This window comes from Babylonia areolata, chromosome 5 (assembly GCF_041734735.1).
Source record: "Babylonia areolata isolate BAREFJ2019XMU chromosome 5, ASM4173473v1, whole genome shotgun sequence".
Classification (NCBI taxonomy): Eukaryota; Metazoa; Mollusca; class Gastropoda; order Neogastropoda; family Buccinidae; genus Babylonia; species Babylonia areolata.
In genome coordinates, this window is record NC_134880.1 from 44,615,638 (window position 1) to 44,639,813 (window position 24,176).

At 44.5% G+C, this 24,176-nt stretch overlaps 1 protein-coding gene across 1 annotated transcript in view; it reads right to left on the reverse strand.

Annotated features, from left to right (window-relative positions):
* LOC143282287 (opioid-binding protein/cell adhesion molecule homolog) overlaps positions 1-23,583 on the reverse strand; it is a 197,572-nt gene extending 173,989 nt beyond the window's left edge. The window contains exon 1 of the mRNA XM_076587886.1: positions 23,507-23,583. Coding sequence (XP_076444001.1) covers positions 23,507-23,555 — 49 coding nt within the window. The 5' untranslated portion in view covers positions 23,556-23,583. The remainder of the gene's footprint in view (positions 1-23,506) is intronic.
* Between the last annotated feature and the right edge of the window lie 593 nt (positions 23,584-24,176).

The following is a 24,176-nucleotide window of genomic DNA, read 5'->3' on the forward strand; positions in this document are numbered from 1 at the left end:
AGGCCACCATTCCATACACATATGCAGCAGGGCTGTAAGAACGAAAGCGTTAATGATGACACTCGGTCATTCATTCTGGAAGCAACACGTCGTGTGATAACATGATTTTCTAATTTGTAATAAAACACACGGCCGCAAACCTCCTTTGGAGTCATATTAATCATCATCAAAGTTGTAAAAGTCCGTTTGCGCACGCGCGCGCAGAAATAGGGAGTGAGGGAGAGAGAGAGAGAGAGAGAGAGAGAGAGAGAGAGAGAGAGAGACAGACAGACAGACAGACAGAGACAGAGACAGAGACAGACAGACAGACAGACAGACAGAGACAAAGTTTGCGAGTTCCATTGATTTTTAATCTGGAATAATATATATAGTTTTGCTGTGCTTCAAACCGTAGTCGAGTTTTCAACGCTGTGTCTCTATACACCTACGATTTCTTTTGACTATGTCATCATCATCATCATCAATACCACCAGCACCAGCACCATCACAACCACCACCATCATCATCTTCATCATCATCAACAATACCACCACCAGCACCATGATCATCATCATCATCGTCATCGTCGTCGTCATGGTCGTCGTCATCGTAGTCTTCATCATTTTTTTTTTCCTTCCTGCGATGGATGCAATGTCTGAGTGGTTAGAGCAATGGATTTTTAACCTGAGGTCTTGTATCAAAATATCGGCGCTTGATAGATTAGGGATGGGAATTTATCTTTTTTTCCCTATCTCCTATGTTAACATACTTTTTTTTCACTCACTTACTCATTCCCTCGACCGCTGGGGTCGTTGGGGGGACATGAGGAAGATGTCATAGCTCGCGACGCCGTTCTGTTGGCAGCTGTCGTGAGGAGATCTGGCATCGTCATTTTGGTCCATTCCTTGACGTTGTCGGACCAGCTCTTTCTCTGCCGCCCCCGTCTGCGCCCTCCCTCTACAGTCCCTTGCAGGATGGTTTTGGAGAGGGTGTTATGTCGTATGACGTGACCAAACCATGCCATCTTCCGTCGTTTGACAGTCGCCAGCAGTGGTTCTTGGGGCCCAACAAGGTTTTTTTGCCGGCCTGCTAATGCCTTGATAAATGCCCTTCATGTTTAAACATGTGAACAAGATCGAAATTATGCGATCGTTCAAGATCCTGCAATCCGTGTCTGTGTTTGTTGGGTGATGGAAACCTGAACATACCCAGCATGCACACCCCATCAATGCCTCACACTGGGTCTGAAAGCCAGTGCTGCTTACGCTACCGATTCAGCTAGCACACAGGTAAACCAAAGGTACATTGGAACAAACCCATACACTTCCTCAAAAAAAAAAAGGAAGAGCCGGGCCTGTCTTTATACCGATCACCTGACATGTGCACACAGCAGCAAAGACAGAAGAAATGTGCAAACACAAATAAGCTTTTATTCAACACTGGCATAGCCTCTTTAATCCTGAACAAGCCACACAAAACACATGGACAATACAGAACAAACACATGGTTGCCTCGGTGGTTTTTCAACTGGATATGGACAAACAATTAGGCATGGAGATGTTTGCACATTTCTTCTGTCTTTGCTGCTGTGTGCACATGTCAGATGACCGGTATAAGGACAGGCCCGGCGCTTCCTTTTTTGAGGAAGTGTCTGGGGTTTGTTCCAGTGTACCTTTTGTTTACCTGTGTGCTGGCTGAATCGGTAGCGTAAGCAGCACTGACTTGAAGTCGTGTACCTTGCGAATGGAGAGAGTTACCACTCGTTACTATTTGTTAATCATTTCATCTACATGCCTAATTGTTGGTTGATTTCCACTGGGTCTGAAAGTCTATCGCCCAACCGATTCTGCCACTTCGCCTTACGATTCTCTCTTACATGAAGCTAAATGCGCTCTGCCCTTCTCTGCTGTTCTTTAATACATATAAGCAAACATCTTCTTAAAGCTTCTTAAAAAGACAATTCAGATCGGTAACTGGAACCAGATTTACCTGCCGCTCTCTTTCTACTCCTTCCACTCCAACTACTCCTACTCCTCCTCCTCCTACTCCTCCTCCTCCTCCTCCTCCTACTTCTTCTCCTTCTTCTCCGTCTCATCTTCTCCTCCTCTTTCTCCTCTGCTCCTGATCCTCCTCTTCTTCTTCCCGCTCCTCACCCAAATTCTGCTTCTTCTGCTGCTGCTGCTGCTGCTTCTGCTTCTTCAGCTGTGTGAAGAGTCATTGGAGCGTCGCACTGAAGAACTGTTTAGGTCTGTCGCTTGTGTGTCAAAGCCTGGATCTCTCCTTCTTCTTCTTCTTCTTCTTCTTCAATTACTACTACTACTTCTTCTTCACCTCTTCTCTTTTCTTCTCCTCCGCCTTTTCGACTTTCTTTTTTTCCCCCCGTCTCTTCTTTTTTGTTCTTCTTCCTCTTCCTCCTCTTCCTCCTCCACCTCATCCTTCTTCCTCCTCCTCCTCTTCCTCATCCACCTCCTCTTTCTTCATCCTCTTCTTCTTCCTCCTCCACCTTATCCTTCTTCATCCTCCCCCTTTTCCTCCTCACCTCATCCTTCTTCATCCTCCCCCTTTTCTTCCTCCCACCTTATCCTTCTTCATCCTCCTCCTCTTCCTCCTCCACCTCATCCTTCTTCATCCTCCCCCTTTTCCTCCTCCACCTCATCCTTCTTCATCCTCTTCCTCTTCCTCCTCCACCTCATCCTTCTTCATCCTCCTCCTCTTCCTCTTCCACTTCATCCTTCTTCCTCCTCCTCCTCTACCTCATCCTTCTTCATCATCCTCCTCTTCGTCCTCCACCCCTCCTCCTCCTCTTCCTCCTCCACCTCATCCTTCTTCCTCCTCTTCCTCCTCCACCTCCTCCTTCTTCCTCCTCCTATTCCTTCTTCATCCTTCTCCTCTTCCTCCTCCATCTCATCCTCTATCATCCTCCTCTTCCTCCTCCACCTCCTACTTCCTCCATCTCTTCCTCCTTCATCCTCCTCCTCTTCCTCATCCTTCCTTCATCCTGGCTACGTTGTGTGAGCAATGGGAGTTCTGCAACTGTCAGGAGCATCATGTGGGATGGGGATGAAAAAGTAAAGGAGGAAAGAAAAAGAAAAAGAAAAAGAAAAAAAAAAGATAGAGAAAAAGTGCAGAGAATGGGTGTAGGTGTGCTGAGAAAGGTGGGAGAATAAAAGCACAGATTTGAAAAAAAACGCAGCCAAGACATTGACACCGTGAGGTTTACGAGGTAGGGACAAAAGCAGACTGATGAGGGCTAAGCATCACGCAGTAAGTGGATCATGTTTCGTGTTTCTTTCTCTCTCTCTCTCTCTCTCTCTCTCTCTCTCTCTCTCTCTCTCTCTCTCTCAATACAGGGCATGGCGCTCACCTGCTGTGACGCTTCCTGTGCTGCCTTCACTCACAACTACCTTTTTTTAAAAATTTTTATTTATTTTATTTTATTTTATGTTTTAACATTATAGTTATTATTTATTTATTTATTTATTTGTGTAAGCTTATCTATTATTTATTCACCTTTTTTTTTTCCTCCTCAAGGCCTGACTAAGCGCGTTGGGTTACGCTGCTGGTCAGGCATCTGCTTGGCAGATGTGGTGTAGCGTATATGGATATGTCCGAACGCAGTGACGCCTCCTTGAGCTACTGAAACTGAAACTGAAACTCACAACAACACACCGTTCTCCCGTGCAGGGCAGGTGGCAATAGACGCCAACACCAGGGCTGTGTCTGTGTCTCTCTGTTTCGGTCGGTCTGTCTGTCTGTCTTTCTGTCCCTCTCTCTCTCTCTGTCTGTGTCTCTGTCTGTCTCTCTCTGCCTCTGTCTCTGTCTCTGTCTCTCTCTCTCTCTCTACACACACACACACACACACACACACAACACAACGCGCGCACGCGCGTCACACACACACACACACACACACACACACACACACACACACACACACACACACCACACAGAAAAACCACACACACACACGCACACACACACAACCAAACACACACAACCAAACACACACACACACACACACACACACACACACACACACACACACACACACACACACACACAAACACACACACACACACACACACACACACACACACACACAACCATACACACACACACACACACACACACAACACACACACACACACACACACACACACACACACACACACACGCCATCACCACACCCACCCCGCCACCAACTACCCCCATTCCCATCACCCCACCCCACCAACCAACCAACCATTCCCCCTTTTTTTTCCTCCTCTGTTCAATTTGTGGCTGTAATAGTTTCCGTGAGGGTGTTTGTCTGCTGCAGCTTGAAGGGCAAGGTCCGCTGTCTCCTGCCCAACTGTCTGCCGCGTGCTGCCGCAAATCACGCTCAGATCCAACCCCCAACCCCAACCCACACCCACCACCCAACACCCTGACCCTCACACACCCCCACCACCACCCCTTATCCCCCCCCGCCCCCTCCACTACCACTGCCTACCACCTCCCATTCCCGTTCACCGCACCTCCCAGTGTCCAACCCTAATCTTCCACCACCACCCTCCCCACACACACTCTACACCCAGACCCTCACACCCCCACCACCCCTTATTCCCCACCTCCACTACCATTGCCTACCTCCTCCCACCCCCACTCACCGCAATTCCCAGTGTCCAACCGCAACCCCCCCCCTTGCCCCCTCCCCCACCCCCCACCCCCACACACCTCCAACCCCAGTCCCAATCAGTCTACCAAATCCATATCTGTTGCTCAGTGTTTGGTTGAGAGGTGGGCCAGCGGTAATGTTCTTGATTAGGAATCCTGGATCTACAGGTTCGAGACACACACACACACACACACACACACACACACACACACACACACACATATATATATATATATATATATATATACACATATACATATATACACACACATATATATATATATATATATATATATATTTATCTATATATAGAGTGTGTGTATGTATGTATGTGTATGATAGTCAGTCGTCTCCGACTATGACCATCAAAACAGCAGAGGAGGCAACTGCTGTCCCGATTATCTGGGCCTAGACTCTTGTTTTCGGCCCCAAGTTACATCACCAGTCTCTCTCGGCCAAGAGGGTTTTTGGGACAGTCGGTGCTGGGATAGTTCCCACAGGCCAACTGGCCCCCAAGGCTGCAGCACTTAGAGCCAGTGCAATGTTGTCATGGTCCTTCACAAAAAACTAGGCTGTAAATTAGGCCCAACACTCGGCTTATATCACAGATTGACATAAGTTTACATTTGGGCCAACAGCAAAGTGAGAGCTGTATCATCAATGGTTTCTCCAGTCAATGGGAAACCATTTACAGCTTAGTCTTTTGTGAAGGACTATGACTCTCCAACTAGGAGGCAAAACTGCACTGGCGCCATGGCTCTTAGTGCTGCAGCCTTGGGGGCTAGTTGGCCTTTGGGAACCATCCCCAACGCCGACCGTCCTAAAACCCTCTTGGCCGAGAGAGTGGGGATGTACTTGGGCAAGACACTCTCCACTATAATCACTATAATCAAATTCTAGCCCAAATAGTCGGAACAGCAGTTGCCTCCTCTGTTGTTTTGATGGTCATAGTCGGACACGACTGACTATCATATATAGTCTGTAAATGATTTCCCATTTCAATGGAGAAATAACTGATAACACAGTTCTCACTGCTGTATATATATACATACACATGCATACATACATACATACATACATACATACATATATATATATGTGTGTGTATGGTGTGAGTGTGTGTGAGATACATGATGATGATGATGATGATGATGATGATGATGATGAGATGATGATGATGAGGAGGAGGAGGAGGAGGATTGATTATTTATTGTCAAAAGCCTTTACAGCCATTTCGACAAGGAGGGGGTTACGAAAATAATAAGTAAATATTATGAACCACGATACACACACAACAGCGCAATAAATGGGAAAGAAAAAAACAACAACATCGACAACAAAAATCATAAAGACCATCCAGAAAGAAAGAGAGACAGAAAGAGAGAGTGAAAGATGGGGGGGGGGAGAATAATACAGAAAGTGAGATAGTGAGAGAGAGAGAGAGAGAGAGAGAGAGAGAGAGTGAGTATTTGAATTTGAATGGTTTATTCAAATAAGCCATGGCCCCTCATGAAGTGGTTCCAGAGAGAGTGAGAGAGGGAGGGAGGGAGAGAGAGAGAGAGAATTTGAATTTGAATGGTTTATTCAAATAAGCCATGGCCCCCTCATGAAGTGGTTCCAGAGAGAGAGAGAGAGTAACAGTGGGCGAGAGAAAGAGAGTGAGTGAGAAAGACAGCGAAAATGGGAGAGAGAGAAGCTTGACGCTTTGACACTTATGTTATTGGCCGTGAAGTCCTTATGACATGGGTGAATGCATCAACATACTTTCATTGCATAGCAAAAAAACATTATAATAAACGAATGAAAATGGTGAAAGGAAATATTAAAACAAAACGAAGTTCTTTTCTCGAAGAGAAAATGGTAGCAACCAACAGGGCACCCAACACATAATGACAGCTACGTTCATTCATCTGTGAAGATGATAATGTCAAACCAACCTGACCACGCAGTTTGTATCTGTATCTGTAAAGGAGGGCGAGAGAGAGAGAGAGAGAAGAGAGAGAGGGAGTGAGACAGACAGACAGACAGAGACTGGGATAGAGACAGAGACAGACAGACAGAGACGGTGAAAGTGGCCGAGAGAGAGAGAGAGAGGGAGACAGACAGACAGACAAACAGAGACTGACACAGAGACAGAGACGGTGAATGTGGTCGAGAGAGAGAGAGAGGGAGACAGAGAGAGAGAGAGTGAGACAGAGACAGACAGACAGAGACAGACAGACAGACAGACAGAGATGATGAAAGTGGTCGAGAGAGACAGACAGACAGGCAGAGACTGAGATAGAGACAGAGACAGAGACAGACAGAGAAGATGAAAGTGGTCGAGAGAGAGAGACAGAGAGAGACAGAGACAGAGACAGAGAGACAGAGAGAGACAGGCAGACAGACAGACAGACTGAGATAGAGACAGAGACAGACAGAGAAGGTGAAAGTGGTCGAGAGAGAGAGAGAGAGAGAGAGAGAGAGATCAGAACTCAGATGATATAGTGCACTAGGCCATAATGCTCATGAGAGAGAGAACGAGAGAGAAAAAAGAGATAGAGACAGACAGAGAAAGTAGTTGAGAGAGAAAGAGAGATAGAAAGAGAGAGAGAGAGAACGAGAGAGAGAAAAAAAGAGAGACAGAGAAAGTGGTTGAGAGAGAAAAGAGAGAGACAGAGACGTAGAGAGAAAGAGGGAGAGAACGAGAGAACGAGAGAGAAAAAAGAGATAGAGACAGACAGAGAAAGTAGTTGAGAGAGAAAGAGAGATAGAAAGAGAGAGAGAGAGAACGAGAGAGAGAAAAAAAGAGATAGAGACAGAGACAGAGAAAGTAGTCGAGAGAGAAAGAGAGAGAACGAGAGAGAGAAAAAAGAGAGAGACAGAGAAAGTGACTGAGAGAGGAAAGAGAGAGACAGAGAGAGAGAGACAGAGACATAGAGAGAAAGAGAGAGAGAGAACGAGAGAGAAAAAAAGATAGAGACAGAGACAGAGAAAGTATTTTAGAGAGAGAGAGGGAGAGAGAAGGGATGAGGAATAAGGGGAGGAGAAAGGAGACGGAGGATCATGAGGTGCGAGAAACAGGGAACACGACACGACACGACAACACAACAAATCAACCTGCCTCTTCTTACCACCACCACCACTTTACCACCACCACCACCACTTTACCACCTTACCACCACCACCACCACCACTTTACCACCACCACCACCACCCACCCACCCACCCCATAAAAACAACAAACATCACAATAACAGCGATCAACGATTATAACACCACCACCACCACCCCCCCCCCCCGCCCCCCCGCCCCTACCCCTACCCCCACCCCCTACCATCACACCAAACTGGCCAACTCTCCCAACACCCTCCGGCCCTAACTGAGACCTGGAGGTGTGGTAAGAGTGATGACGGCAACACGGCAGCTAAAAGCATTAGCGATTTTCAGAGGCGGGGGGGGGGGGGCGGGGGTGGGGGGTGGGGGGGGATCGGCTCGCAATAATCGAGGCATATGTATTCCTGTTTTATCAGCGTCGTTCTCTGTCGTTCAGATTACAGGATTTTTCAAACAAACGGTGTATACCTCCACCATTCTCCCCCCCCCTCCCCTCCCCACCCTCATTCTTCCCTCCTCCGCCCCCCACCCCCCACACTCCCTCCACGGTCATCATCAAAGTCTAGAGTCTCTGTCATTTGGGGGGTATCGCATTCATACGCAGAGAAACAGAGACACACGCTTACGCACACATGCACGAAAACACGCGCAAACACCCGCGCGCACACACACACACACACACACACACACACACACACACACACACACACACACACACACACACACACACACACACACACACACACACACACACACACACACACACACACACACACACACACAACGACTTGCTTCCTCTCACAATAGTCCAACCCTTTCTCACACCGCCCCCCTCCCCTCTCTCTCTCCCATTCCGTTTCGGTTTCTGTGCGGAACATATTTATTCTTATCTTCATCTCTTATGTTAAGGCGTTAAGGCATCTCTCTCTCTCTCTCTCTCTCTCTCTCTCTCTCTCTCTCTCCATCAATAAGTGGCATCGAATAAGTCTGGCCAGATATACTGCAGTAGGAGTGAATGTGTATATATGTGTCGATTGTGCAACCTGGGTAGGGAAGATGAATTGAATTTTTTGCTATGTTGCCCTGCTTTGAGTGACCTCAGACAAAGATTAATTCAACCTAAATATCATAAAGATCTCCGTGCTTTTAGATTTAATCTGCTCATGTTGTCAAAACATGAGCTTACCCAACAAAACTTGGCCATATACTTATATGAGGCATTGAAGAGACTTCGAATTGTTATTTTGTGAATGTTGTTGAGTATTGTATTAGCTACTTTTGGTTGATTTGTGATGTTGGTTTATCATGTCAAGTCATTTTCCTTATTTATTTTCTTGTATGACCCCCTTCAGTAAGGGGCTTTGGCCTTAATCTGAATAAAACATCGTTATCGTTATCGTTATCTCTCTCTCTCTCTCTCTCTCTCTCCATCAATCAATAAGTGGCATCGAATAAGTCTGGCCAGATTCTGATTGAGAACGATCGGATTAAATGCTTATTAAAAAAAAAAAAAAAAAAAAAAAAAAAAAAAAGGCTTCAAACTGAGCCCTCCTTACTCTCCCCTTGTCCGATGTGCGGTCATTTAAGGGAGGACGAGTTACATTTTTTTGTTCAGTTGTAAAGCTAATGATGATATTCGAGAAAAATGTGTTGTATTTAGAACAAATTTAGCAAGGAATGAAGATATTTTTGGAGTGCTTAATCTAAATCAGGAAACTTCATTACAGTCACTTGCAAAATATATTGCCGAAGCGAATAACATGCGACGAAAAATAGAACAATAAAGTAGATCAGGTGTTGTTTACTGTGAACATTGAAATCTGTGTTGACAGTTTCATATGGAAAATACATATGTTTTCCATTTATATATGTTTTTTTTTTCTCTACATCACATCACTTTGAATGGATGGTCGAACTGCAGTTAGTTGTACTAATCGATTGATTTCATTTTGGATTTGGTTTTCATCATACATTTTGCTATTTGTACTATAAGCCCCCATGTCATTAGGGCTGTAAAGCTTTTGACATTAAAGTGTTCAGTGTTCTCTCTCTCTCTCTCTCTCTCTCTCTCTCTCTCTCTATATATATATATATATATATATAGATAGATAGATAGATAGATAGATAGATAGATAGATCAGTCCACACGCTTTTCACAACCTCCTTAAAACTGAAACTGACACTCGTCTTCAGCATCACGACCTGGGTGCTTACAGGTGACACGCAGACGCACGCACGCACGCACGCACGCACGCACGCAACCAACCAACCAACCAACCAACCAATTACACCTCACCTATTGTTGGCAGTTCTTGTGGAAATCCACCACCTAGCCGTTCTGTTTCAAAGGCAAGCCTCTCTGTTTCAATGGCTAGCCTATCTGTTCTTTTAGCGGGTGTCGTCTCCGCTTTTTGGCCTTTCCATCTGCCCTTTACAACACATTTTCTTTCCCGTGGTTTTACTTTATATTATTTTATTTATTTATTATTATTTATTTATTTATTTAAATTTTTTTTGGTTGTTGTGTTTGGTTTCATTTTTTAGTTGCCTGTTTCGTTTTTGTTTTGTTTGTGTGTGTGTGTGTGTGTGTGTGTGTGTTCATGAACTTTCTGCTGTCATCTGTGTATGTGGAGTTGGCTCTGTTTCTTATCTCCCTTACCTCACTCCCCCCCCCCTCATCCCTCCTACCCCCAACTCCCACACCCCCTACCCCTACCTCTTGCTTCCTGTCGTTTTAAAAACAGCGCTTTACTTTACTTTGGGTTTCCTTTGTCTGCTCTTTCTGTCTTTGTGGTGGTGGTGGTGGTGGTGGTTATAGGTGTTGTTGTTGTAGTAGCTGTTGTTGACTTTTTGTTTTTTCAAACTGTCAAGCCAACAAAGCCTTCCTTTCCTCTCCTTTTCTGAACACTCCGTCATTTATTTCACTTTGTTTATCTATTATTTTTGTTTGGATGTTTGCTTTTTTGTTGTTGTTTGGTTGTTGTTTTGTTTTTGTTTATCGTTTTATTTTATTTTATTTATTATTTTTATTTTATTTTTTTTGAGGAGGGTGTCAGGAGGTTGTTTTGTTTTTGTTTGTTGGTGTGTTTTTTGGGGGTTTTTTTGAGGAGTTGTTTTGTGTGTATTTTGCTAGTGGTGCTTTTTCTCGGGGGTGGAGGAGCTTGCAGAGGTGAGGGGGGATGCTGATTTTGTGACCTTGTTTCCAATTGATTGTGTGGGTGGGTTCGCATCATTACCGGGATTTCGTTTTGTTTGGGACAGATGGTGGTTGTAAGATAGGGCGTGTTGTGTTGTTTCCCATTGAAAGATGTTCGATAAACGGAGAGTCCTGGGTGGCGCTACGATGATGCTCCCGGCTAGGAAGCGAGTCTCCGAGAGTTCAAGTCCTGCACTGACCTGGACGTTTATTACCCCCCGTACCCTCCCCCCCCCACCCCCACCCCCCACACACACATACATACACCCACCCTCACCATTCAATGCTGGCCTAGGTGTTAGTCTTTCGGGAAAGACAATAAACCGATGTCCTGCGTGCGGCATGCACTTTTACGCACGTAAAAGAGCCCCAGAAAACAGAGGGCTTTTCGCTGCACAGTTCTGTGGGGAAAAAAAATCCATTTCGATAGCAGAAAATAAATACACTTCCATGTAGGAAAACACACACACACACACACACACACACGAACAGAGTGGCACTTAACTGTGGCGATGTGCTCTGCCCAGACAGAGCAGTCCGAATGTCACACAGAGAAATCTATTGTTATAAGATGGTAGTGCAATACAATGCAATTATAATGATGATGACAATGATAGTGATAACGATAAAAAAAATCATATTCATAATAACTGTATTTACAAAGTATTGAATCTTATATGGAAACAGCAGCAGCAGCAACAACAAAACAACAATATAAGAAGAAGAAATGATGATGATGATGATGATGATGATGATGATGATGATGAATGATGATGATGAATGATGAATGATGATGATGAATGATGATGATGAATGATGATGGATGATGATGATGGATGATGATGATGATGATGATGATGATGATGATGATGATGAACAACAGCAACAACAATAGAAGAAGAAGAAGAAGAAGAAGAACAAATAACAAAAACAACAACAGTAATAATGAAATACAATGAACTGCAAGGCAACGCAACGCGACGCGACGTAACTCGATGTGACGTGACGTGACGTGACGTGACGCGACACAACCTAACACAGCACAACAACGCAAAGCACAGCACAGCACAGCACAGCACAACACCGCAAAGCACAGCACAACACAACACAGCACAACACCGCAAAGCACAGCACAACACCGCAAAGCACAGCACAGCACAACACCGCAAAGCACAGCACAACACAGCACAGCACAACACAGCACAGCACAACACAGCACAGCACAGCACAGCACAACACCGCAAAGCACAACACAGCACAACACCGCAAAGCACAGCACAACACCGCAAAGCACAGCACAGCACAGCACAGCACAACACCGCAAAGCACAGCACAGTACAACAAAGCACAGCACAACACCGCAAAGCACAACACAACAAAGCACAGCAAAGCACAACACAGCAAAGCACAGCACAACACAACACAGCAAAGCACAACACAACACAGCACAGCAAAGCACAACACAGCACAGCAAAGCACAACACAGCAAAGCACAGCACAACACAACAAAGCACAGCAAAGATCAACACAGCACAGCAAAGCACAACACAGCAAAGCACAGCAAAGCACAACACAACAGAGCACAACACAACAAAGCACAGCAAAGCACAACACAGCAAAGCAAAGCACAACACAGCAAAGCAAAGCACAGCACAGCACAACACAACAGAGCACAACACAACACCGCAAAGCACAGCACAACACAACACCGCAAAGCACAGCACAACACAACAAAGCACAGCACAGCAATAACACAACACAGCATACACCAGCGCAGCGTAACACAACACAGCATAACAACACAACACAGCATAACACAACACAGCATAACACAACACAACACAACATAACACAACACAGCACAGCATAGCACAGCACAGCACAGCACAGCACAACACAGCACAGCACAGAATAACACAACACAACACAACACAGCACAACACAACACAGCACAGCACAACACAACACAACACAGTTTCAGTTTCAGTTTCAGTTGCTCAAGGAGGCGTCACTGCGTTCGGACAAACCATATACGCTACACCACATCCGCCAAGCAGGTGCCTGACCAGCAGCGTAACCCAACGCGCTTAACACAACACAACACAACACAACACAACACAGCACAACACAGCACAACACAACAGTCCATCTCCTAGCGGTGCAAACGTATTAAACGTCATACAACATGCTACCCAGACAAACGTGCCGAGGAAAATAAAGAACAGAGCAGAAAAGCCCTTTGGACAGCAATGCCTTTGGGTGGAATACCTTTCTGATGTAAAACATAGATATGTTGTAACTGATATTGCTATTGTCGGTGTTGTTATTGTTACTGCCGTTGTTGGTTTGTTGGAATTTGGTGTTTAATGTGTTTCTTGTTGTTGTTTTTTTTGTTTTTTTTGTTTGTTTGTTTGTTTGTTTTTTTTGGGGGGGGGTTCAGCTGTAATATCACTGGGTGTGCTGACTTTTTAATTTTACCACATAAACATGTCACTGTTGTTGTTGTTGTTGTTGTTGTTGATGATGATGCTGTTGTCGTCGTTGTGTGTTGTGTGTCTCTGTGTGTGAGTGTTTGTGTGTGTGCGTGCGTGCGTGCGTGCGTGTGTGTGTGTGTGTGTGTGTTTGTGTTTGTGTGTGTGTGTGTGTGTGTGTGTGTGTGTGTGTGTGTGTGTGTGTGTGTGTGTGTGTGTGTTCGGGGGATGGGGATGCTCTTTCTCTGTCCCTCCATCTCTCTCTCTGTCTGTCTGTCCGACTCAGTATGTCTTTCTCTCCACCGCCATCCTCTCTGTAACTCTCTCTTCCTCTCATTCTCTCTCTCTCTCTCTCTAGATATATATATATATATATATATATATATATATATATATATATATCCCCACGCCCCACCCCCCAAACACTTTCTCTCTCTCTCTCTCTCTCTCTCTCTCTCTCTCTCTCTCTCTCCCTCTCTCTCTTCGTCCTACTCTGTCTTTTTCTCTCTTTCTCCCCCCCCCCCCTCTCTCTCTCTCTCTTCTTCTACTTCTCATACTGACATTGTCGCTCTTGCGAAAGACTTACAAGAAAGTACTGATGAGCTCGTTAGATGGACCGAACTAAACCACCTGTCTCTTCACCCACAAAAAACAAAATGCTTATTAATCACAACCAGACAAAAGAGGCAAAACACTATACATAATTTTCCTTTCATCCAAATCAAAGGTGAACCTATTGAACAGGTCAGTGATCACAAAGTTCTGGGGATCATAATTGACAACAATCTCACTTGGAATCCTCACATAAATTCCCTTTGCAAAAAAGACAGCCCAGAAAACCCATCAACTATCCAAAATCAAACATTTCCTTGACCTTCATTCACGGAAATTTTTTTTCAAGCACATATCCAGTCTACAATAGATATGCATCAACACTATGGGATTCCACAAGTGCGAACACATTGAAGCCATTACAGAATCTTCATAAACGGGGGCTCAAGCTGGTACTCCTTAAAAAGACTTCCCTTTTAGACTCAGACTATAAACAAGCGAATATTTTCCCACTAATCCGTAGATTAGAGCACAATAAAGGAATCATGATGCAAAAGATTATGACAGGTAATGCACCACCAACATTAACAGACAAATTTTCTGTAAATTATTCAAGGAATTCCCCCAAAGTCCATATCCCAATTCCAAAAATTGACTTGTTCAAATCCAGTCTGGTCTGCTCAGGCGCCACCCTGTGTAACTCACTCCCAGAAACAATTAAACAACACTATTGCCCAACCACCTTAAAAAAAACATTGCCTGTTTCAAATCATGCCATAATGTGTAATGCAAATCGTTCATTTTAATGATACTGTTTGACAACTGTGTATGGTCGACTGATAACCTCCCTCACCCTCCATTCCCCACTCTGATAAAAAGTGCGGTGTGTGTTGTGTGTGTTGTTTCCTTCATTTGGTTCTTTTGTTCCTATACATTTTACTAACACCATGCTTGAACCTGTATGCCATGTGTGTGTGTGTGTGTGTGTGTGTGTGTGTGTGTTGTTTGTTTTTTTTGTTTGTTTGGGTTTTTGTTTGTTTGTTTTTTGTTGCTGTTTTTTTTAGGGGGGTGGGGGGCGTTGTTTTGTTTTTGTTTTTTGTTTGTTTTTCTTTTTTTTTTCTTTTTTTTCTTTTTTTTTTCTTCCCTGTTATGTATCTCTACTAACACCATGCTTTCATTTTATTTAGTATTGTGTAGTCAGGCCCAACACTTGGTTTATATCACAGATTGACATAGGTTTACATTTGGGCCAACAGCAAAGTGAGAGCTGTATTATCAATGGTGTCTCCAGTCAATGGGAAACCATTTACAGCTTAGTCTTTTGTGAAGGACTATGACTCTCAAACTAGGAGGCAAAATTGCACTGGCTCTTAGTGCTGCAGCCTTGTGGGCTAGTTGGCCTTTGGGAACTATCCCAACGCCGACTGTCCTAAAACCCTCATGGCCCGAGAGAGTGGGGATGTAACTTGGGCAAGACACTCTCCACTATAATCAAATTCTAGCCCAAATAGTCGGAACAGCAGTTGCCTCCTCTGTTGTTCTGATGGTCATAGTCGGACACGACTGACTATCATATATCATATTGTGTAGTGTAGACCCTATTCAGGGCGGGGACTGGATGTAAAAAAAGCACACCAGTGCTTATTTATTATCCTCGAAATTAAAAAAAAAAATGTCTTGTCTTGTCCTCTCTCTCTCTCCTCCCCACCTCTCTCTTCCCCATGCTCTGTCTTTCTCTCTCTCTCTCTCTTCTATCTCTCTCTCCCTTTTTTTTTTTTTTTTTTTTTTTTTTTTTCGTCTCCAACCTTTTCTCTCTCTCTCTCCCCGCCCCGCGCTTTGCGGTCTTCACACCTATAAATTTCCCAAGGTGTCAGGTTCGAGTCTTACCCGATCAATAGCTTACGTCGGCCCATCTCATCTTTTTTCAAGACTGCGGATCAGTTTACTGCCTGCTCTGTCCGTGTGCACGCTCAGGTGCCAGCCTTTTCCTCCAGCCCGCTCTGTTGATGTTTAGTGTCTTCCTTTTTTTCTTCTTCTTTTTTTCTCCCTTGTTGCGGATCATTTACAGATAACACATCGCCACCTTTGCGACAGTGGGTTTTTGTGTCGATTTCGTACTAAAGTTTAACCCTGCACTTTAAAAAAAAAATTGATTTTGTTTTTTCTCTGGGAGAAAGAAAACAAAAGATTCACTCTGGGGAGTCGGGGGAGGGGGAGGGAGGGGGTGGGGGTGGAGAGGGCGGAGAAAATAAATATACATAACGTGAAAACAAAAGAAGACCAAAGTGTCGGATTTTGACACGAATCAGACATTTAAAAGTGCCGGATAGTGACACGAAACAAAGGCATAAAAGTATCGGATGCTGACATTAAAACAAAGACATAAAGTATCGGATACTGACATTAAAACAAAGACATAAAGTATCGGATACTGACATTAAGACAAAGACATAAAGTGTCGGATACTCACATGAAAACAAAAACATAAATGCGACCGTCTGTCTGTAATCATGACCACCGTCTGTCTATAATACTGTGATGGTGTGGTAGTGTTTCGGGGTGATTAAACAAAACCATCAGACTGGAAGTCTTCTTCTTCTTCTTCTTCTTCTGCGTTCACTTGTATGCACACGAGTGGGCTTTTACGTGTATGACCGTTTTTACCCCGCCATGTAGGCAGCCATACTCCGTTTTCGGGGGTGTGCATGCTGAGTATGTTCTTGTTTCCATAACCCACCGAACGCTGACATGGATTACAGGATCTTTAACGTGCGTATTTGATCTTCTGCTTGCATATACACACGATAGGGTTCAGGCACTAGCAGGTCTGCACATATGTTGACCAGGGAGATCGTAAAAATCTCCACCCTTTACCCACAAGGCGCCGTCACCGTGATTCGAACCCGGGACCCTCAGATTGACAGTCCAACGCTTTAACCACTCGGCTATTGCGCCCGTCAAGCTGGAAGTCAAAAACACTGTTTTTAAGTTTTACCGTGAAGTGTTTGGTTTTGTTTATTTTTGTTGATAACAGCATGGATCTGAAGTGGATTGATGGCCTAGAGGTAACGCGTCCGCCTAGTAAGCGAAAGAATCTGAGCAGAATCTGAGCGCGCTGGTTCGAATCACGGTTCAGCCGCCGATATTTTCTCTCCCTCCACTAGACCTTGAGTGGTGTGATCTGGACGCTAGTCATTCGGATGAGACGATAAACCGAGGTCCCGTGTGCAGCATGCACTCAGCGCACGTAAAAGAACCCACGTCAACAAAAGGGTTGTTCCTGGCAAAAATCTGTAGAAAAATCCACTTCGATAGGAAAAACAAATAAAACTGCACGCAGGAAAAAAATACACAAAAAAAAAAAAAAAATGGTTGGCGCTGTCGTGTAGCGACGCGCTCTCCCTGGGGAGAGCAGCCCGAATTTCACACAAAGAAATCGGTTGTGATAAAAAAAAGATACGAATACAAATACAAAACCTTTGCTGTAGTGTTTCTTCTGTGTGGAGGCTCCCTCCGTGGCACAGTCGGTCAGGCGTTTTTGGACTTCTGGACAAGCGTTCAGCAGTGATCGGGGTTGGAGGCCCCCGGTTCGACATGGTGTTGTGGTGTCCTCGAGGGAAAAAGCACTTTACTCCGGTTTTCCTTACCGCACCTAGGTGTAAATAGGTACCTGGCTTCGGCTGGGGAAGGGGAAGATGGTGGAAGAGATTGGTTAATTAACTGGGCCCCCCCCGTCTTCCTATGCCTAGCCCCAGACAAAGCGGGCATGAAATCAAATGGTCCAACGACCGAACAAGGCTGTTTGGACCTCTTGACATTCTAATTTACTTATCAGTATTGTTTTTAGACACCACGAACATTCTTTGTTCGGTCATACATGCTTTTTCCCCCCTTCTATCTTTAATAATTAATGACATTGAGAAGAGGAAGAGGAGGAAGGAAGAAGAAGAGGAAGAAAGAAGAGGAAGAGGAAGACAAGGAAGAAGAGGAATAAGGAAGAAGAGGAAGGAAGGAAGAAGAAGAAGGAAGGAGGAAGAAGAAGGAAGAAGAAGAAGAGGAAGGAAGGAGGAAGAAGAAGGAAGAAGAAGAAGAAAGAAGGGGAAGAAAAGGAAGAAGAGGAAGAAGGAAGAAGAGGAAGAAAAGAAGGAAGAAGGGATATTCATATAGTGCTCTACCGACTTTAGCACAGGACCACTTGGGATCACGCAATCAAACAAACTTCAGTAATGATGGCCACATGACTCAAGGAAATGGCAATAATTTTTTATGACAGTCTGGGTATGGATCATAATGAATAATAAACAAGGTGAAACCATAATTGCTACGAAACACCTGAATCATTTGACGAATTAGCTGCTGAATAGAAAGCTCTCTCTCTCTCTCTCTCTCTCACTCACTCACTCTCTCACACACACACACACACACACACACACACACACACACACACACACACACACACACACACACACACACACACACACACACACACACACACACACACACACAGAGCAACTGAGTACTGAGTCCATTGGCGATTTGGGAACAGGCGAATTGGGATCATCCATTCAGTGACAGATCACCAATTTAGTGACAGGCAATTCGAATCGCCCATTTAGTGACAGGCGAATTGAGATCACCAATTTAGTGAGAGGCAAATGGAGATCACCAGTTTAGTGACAGGCAAATCAAGATCGCCCATTTAGTGATAGGCCAATCGAGATCGTCCGTGTAGTGACAGGCAAATCGAGATCACCAATTTAGAGACAGGGAAATCGAAAAGAATTTAGTGACAGGAAATAAAGATCAATTTATTGACAGGCAAATCGAGATCACCAATTCAGTGACAGGCAAATCGCGATCAATTTAGTGACAGGCAAATCGAGATCACCCATTTAGCGACAAGCAAATCGAGATCAGTTTAGCGACAGGCAAATCGAGATCGCCAATTTAGTAATAGGCAAATCGAGATCGCCCATTTAGTGATAGGCAAACCGAGATCACCAATTTAATGACATGCAATTCAAATCAACAATTTAGTGACAGGCAAGTCGAGATCACCAATGTAGTTGTAGGCAAATTGAGACCACCAATTTAGTGACATGCAATTCCAGATCACCAGTTTAGTGACAGGCAAATCGAAATCACCAATCTGGTGATAGGCAAACCGAGATCACCAATTTAGTGACAGGCAAACCGAGATCACCCATTTAGTGACAGGCAAATCGAGAAAAGCCGAATCGGGATGACACCAGCGACAGAAACAGAGAGAGAGAGAGACAGAGAGGTGGTATGGTGTGTGGGCAGGGGGACGGGGGGGGGACAGTGGGGGTGGGGTGGGGGGTGGCGGGGGATTGGAGGGAGACAAGCAGAAGGAACGAGACAGAGACAGAGAAACAGACAGCGACAGGAGCGGAGAAAGAGGGAGGGAGGGAGGAAGAGAGGGAGGGAGAGAGGCAAGCAGCGAGGGGCAGGGAGACAGAGAACTGACGAAAGCTTCAGAGACAGGCAGTCCCAGAGAAGAAGAAAAGTGAGAGGAGTTTGAGGTCGACAGAGTGGAAAGCCTGAATGTCTGAATGTCCGAACATAATGACCCGACCACTGAAAACTTCGAAGGGAGGGGGGGGGGGGGGGGGGGGGGTAAAGAAAAAAAAATTCTTAAAAAGATTTCCAAAGACTTCACACACAAAAACCCGAAGAACTTTTTCTTTTTTTTTTTCACCGTGAAAGTTTCTCGCTGAAAATACAGACCACAAAATGGTAAGAACCAGTTCATAAAGGCGTATATGCTGCCGTACAAACATTAAAAAAAAAAAAAAAAAAACACTTCAAGGGATGACTTAAATTACGCAGGCTGCATAATGATCCACCAATATCTTGGCACTGAATGTACAAACAGCTGTGTGAAGCCACACGTGTACAACAAGCAGCTTGGAAAAAAAAAAATCGATGTTTCAGCACAAAAAAATTGACAGTTATAGTGGATTATAAACGACAGCTGTGATATTTTCTTATAAGTATCAGTATCAGTATCGGTAGCTTAAGGAGGTGTAACTGCCTTCGAACAAATCCATTTTTTCCTTACACCACATCTGCCAAGCAGATGCCTGACCAGCAGCGTCACCCAACGCCGCTTTGTAAGGCCCTGAGAGCAAAAAAAAAAAAAGATAAATAAAGATGAAATAAAAAATATAGATAAATAAAATAAAATGAATAAATAAATAGATAATGATAAGATATAAAAACAAATCGCAATAAAGTACCACTGGTTATAAGTGGTGCTCTTTACATTGGCTGCATACACCGCTGTTTGCACACACACACACACACACACACACACACACACACACACACACACACACACTGGAGCTATTTCATTTCAATTCTAAGATTTTTGGATCTTTTTATACCATTGGCTTCTGCATTGTCGCTTTTACGGTATTCACTGCAAGTTAGAATAAGATAACATTTAATGTTTTTAGTTTGCCTTCTGTGAAAATGAAACTCACTTTTAATGTAATGGGGGTTTTCCACACACACACACACAGACACACAGACACACACACACACACACACACACACACACTCGACAAAAAAAAAAAAAAAAAAAAAAAAAAAAAAATCGGCATCATCAATTTTCACCATTCCCAGAAGAAGGAAAGTGTTCAAGTTCCCAAGTGGTCCTCAACTTTTTCTGAACTCGTGTCAACAAAGCAATGCACGTGGAGGTGTGGAAGCATGCTGTCACCCACGCTGACGTGTGTCCCGTTCACAGACAGTCAGTGACAGACACGTGGAGCTGTGTGCCTTCACACACGGGGACAAGAGTCGCCTGGAAGCTGCGGACAGCATTCACACCGTTCACATAACGTTTCAGAGGTCGCTCGACAATAATTACACAATGTCACAGGACACTAAGAGGCGCTGATTCTCAAGACAAAGCGCGTTGGGTTACGCTGCTGGTCAGGCATTTGCTTAGCAGATGTGGTGTAGCGGATATGGATTTGTCCGAACTCATTGACGCCTCCTTGAGAAACTGAACTGAACTTAACTGAACTGAGGAGAATCCATCCCAACACAGACCTTGCACCATATTTTGTTCATTTTCTTTTGGAAAGTTCTTGCACAGTAATTTTTTTTTTTTAACGCGTTTGTTTAGATCTGCTTTTTTTTTTTTTTTTTTTTTTAAGGCCTGACTAAGCGCGTTGGGTTACGCTGCTGGTCAGGCATCTGCTTGGCAGATGTGGTGTAGCGTATATGGATTTGTCCGAACGCAGTGACGCCTCCTTGAGCTACTGAAACTGAACTCGATCTGCTTCGCGAGTCGACCAGAAACAAAACGCGAGTCTCCGCACTGGTGACGTCACAGCGTTTTCAAAATGGCGTCCCCCATGACATGGAACAAACACATTTACATATTATTTCTTTCTGTCAGCGTACACATTTCTTTGTAGTATTGGAAGATAGATAACTACCTAGAATCTATTATTGTAAGCCATTGGGCCAAACCACTTCGTATGCCAACATTGTGAATCAGATTTGAATGTTTTAACTCTCTCCATACGAACGGCGAAAGAGACGACGTTAACAGCGTTTCATCCCAATTACCATCATCAAAATATTGCAAGCGGAACGCTCTTATACTGAAAAAGAATACCACAGTTCTGACGACGGTAGCTAAAGGTTGGGTCATTCAGACACACACTGGACATCCGAGGGGTCTGTGTAGAGGAGAAGAGAGAACTGGCCGTACTGAGTGAGTTAAACTGGAAGATTTTTCAACTGTTTGTTGTTGTTGTTTTGTGTGTGTGTGTTGTTTTTTTTTTAATACCCTTGACTTGAAATAGATGCTAACGTGGTGATAGCCTTGAGACGGCCTCAGTAGTCAGCGAGGCTCTAACCACCATAATTTGATTGGATTTGGACTTCGTATCCCCCTCAACCTTTCACAGAACATTCGCACAGCACAACTTAGTTCTTGCCCCTGATACATCCGACCCATCCACAGACAGACTCTTGTGTGTCGGACAGGTGTGTACGACATCCAATCGAGTTGTGTGTGTCACGTGTTGCACCTTGCCGCGTTTCGCCTGTGAATCTTCTCGCTCACTTTTCACTGCTGTTTGATTGTTCAACTGTCGGAGCTTGTCAATGTATGTTCGGTCCGTTGTTGTTGCATAATGACACAAGGAAAAGCCTTGTAGGTGGTCCTAGCTGGTGGAACAGTCATATGGGTGAGAAGAAGAAAAAAAAAAGAGTTCAGGTTAAAAGGAAAAAAAAAGTCCGCCTTATCCTGGATGATACGCAACTTAATTTACTATAAATAAAAGAAAAGAAGAAAAAACCCAGATGGCCTCCTGACATGAAGAACAAGAACTAGAAGGAGGAGGAGGAGGAAGAGGAGGAGGAGGAAGAGGACGACGAGGAGGAGGAGGATGAAGAGAAGGAGGAGAAAGAGGAGGAGGAAGAGGAGGAGGAGGAAGAGGACGAGGAGGAGGAGGAAGAGGACGAGGAAGAGGACGAGGAGGAAGAGGACGAGGAGGAGGACGAGGAGGAGGGGGGTGCGATGGGTATGATTACCATGCCTATAATTTAAATGAATGAATGAATAAACGAATGAATAGATAGATAAATAAATAAATAAATACCTGAATGAATAAATGAATAAATAAGTTAACTGATTAATCAATTAATCATGACTTTAATTAACAAACTGATTGATAATGAAGTAACAGACAGAGCTGAATACGTCGCAGAGGCAGATGATGATCATTTCTCATTTCATGGCCAATAGTCTACATGTTACTGTGCTTTATCAGAATGTGTGAATGTGTCTGAAATAAGGGGGGCGGGGGGAAGGAGGGACAGTGAATGGGTAGGGGAGGGGTGGGGAGAAGAGAGAGTGTGGGAATGGAGAGAGCGTGTGCCTGTCTGTCTTCCCCTCTGTCTGTGGGAGTCGGGGAGAAAGAAAGAGAAGAGTATAAAGAGACAGTGTCTGTGCCTCTGTGTGTGTGTGTGTGTGTGTGTGTGTGTGTATGAGAACCTGCGTGCGTAGGTGCCCGTGTGCATCCATGTGTGTGTGTGTGTGTGTGTGTGTGTGACAGACAGAGACAGACAGAGACAGAGAGAGACAGAGACAGAGAGACAGAGTCAGACAGACAGACAGACAGATATATACACAGAGACAGACACAGAGACAGACAGACAGACAGACAGTGTGTGTGTGTGTGTGTGTGTGTGTGTGTGTGTGTGAGAGACAGAGACAGATACACAGACAGACAGACATACAGACACACAGGCAGAGACCGCGAGAGACAGACAGACAGACAGACAGAAAGACAATAACAGACTGATACCATGGTGCTTGTTAGTGTGCTGTGTTTGAGTCTGAGCATGCATCTTTGAGATATCAAGCATGTGCATGACAGTGTGCGCATGTGTGTGTGTGTGTGTGTGTGTGTGTGTGTGTGTGTGTGTGTGTCCGTTAGTGTGTGTGTGTGTGCGTGTGCGTGTGCGTGTTTGCGAGCGCTTGCTTGCACGAGTACACTTGGCACTTACCTGACACTGCCGAGAGGAGGAGGAAGGAGGAGAAGGAGGTCCTGCCCATGCTGACACACCCTGCAGCCACCACCACCACCCTCACCCACAGCCACTTGGGAACTGCGCCGCCTGGGAACCGTAACATTTGGCAACTGTTCCAACTGTGGATCTGATTCGGCTGACGACTGTATCAGTGCGCAACGTGAAACCCTTTTTCGTCTGCAGCTTTTCCGCTTCGAGACTGGTTGATTATAGAACTTTTTTTTCCGGCTTGTAGACGGGTTAATTTTAGTAAAGTTCGGTTGGGATCAATAAAAGTTTGGAAGTGTTCTATTTTTGGTCTATACTGCTTGGGAATTATTCCGTTTGAAAACCCCGTGTCTGCTTCAAACAGTTGAAAAGAAGTTTTCATCGACTGCTGTTTGTTTCACTTAAAGAGTTCGTTTTTGGGGGGGAATTGCGTATGATATCTGTGTCGTTCTCATTTGGGAATTGTCTCATTTGGAAACAAATCACCTGGGCAAAGTTTCGTGTGGAGTCTTTTTCCTTGATGGATCACGCTTAAAAAAAATTTTTTTAAACCTAACAACTTCAGATCAATAATTGCACATATTGGGCATAATGCTATCTTTAAAACAAAACAAAAAGAAACCGATCCGAGCATAGGATGGATCAAAATTTCAGAAGT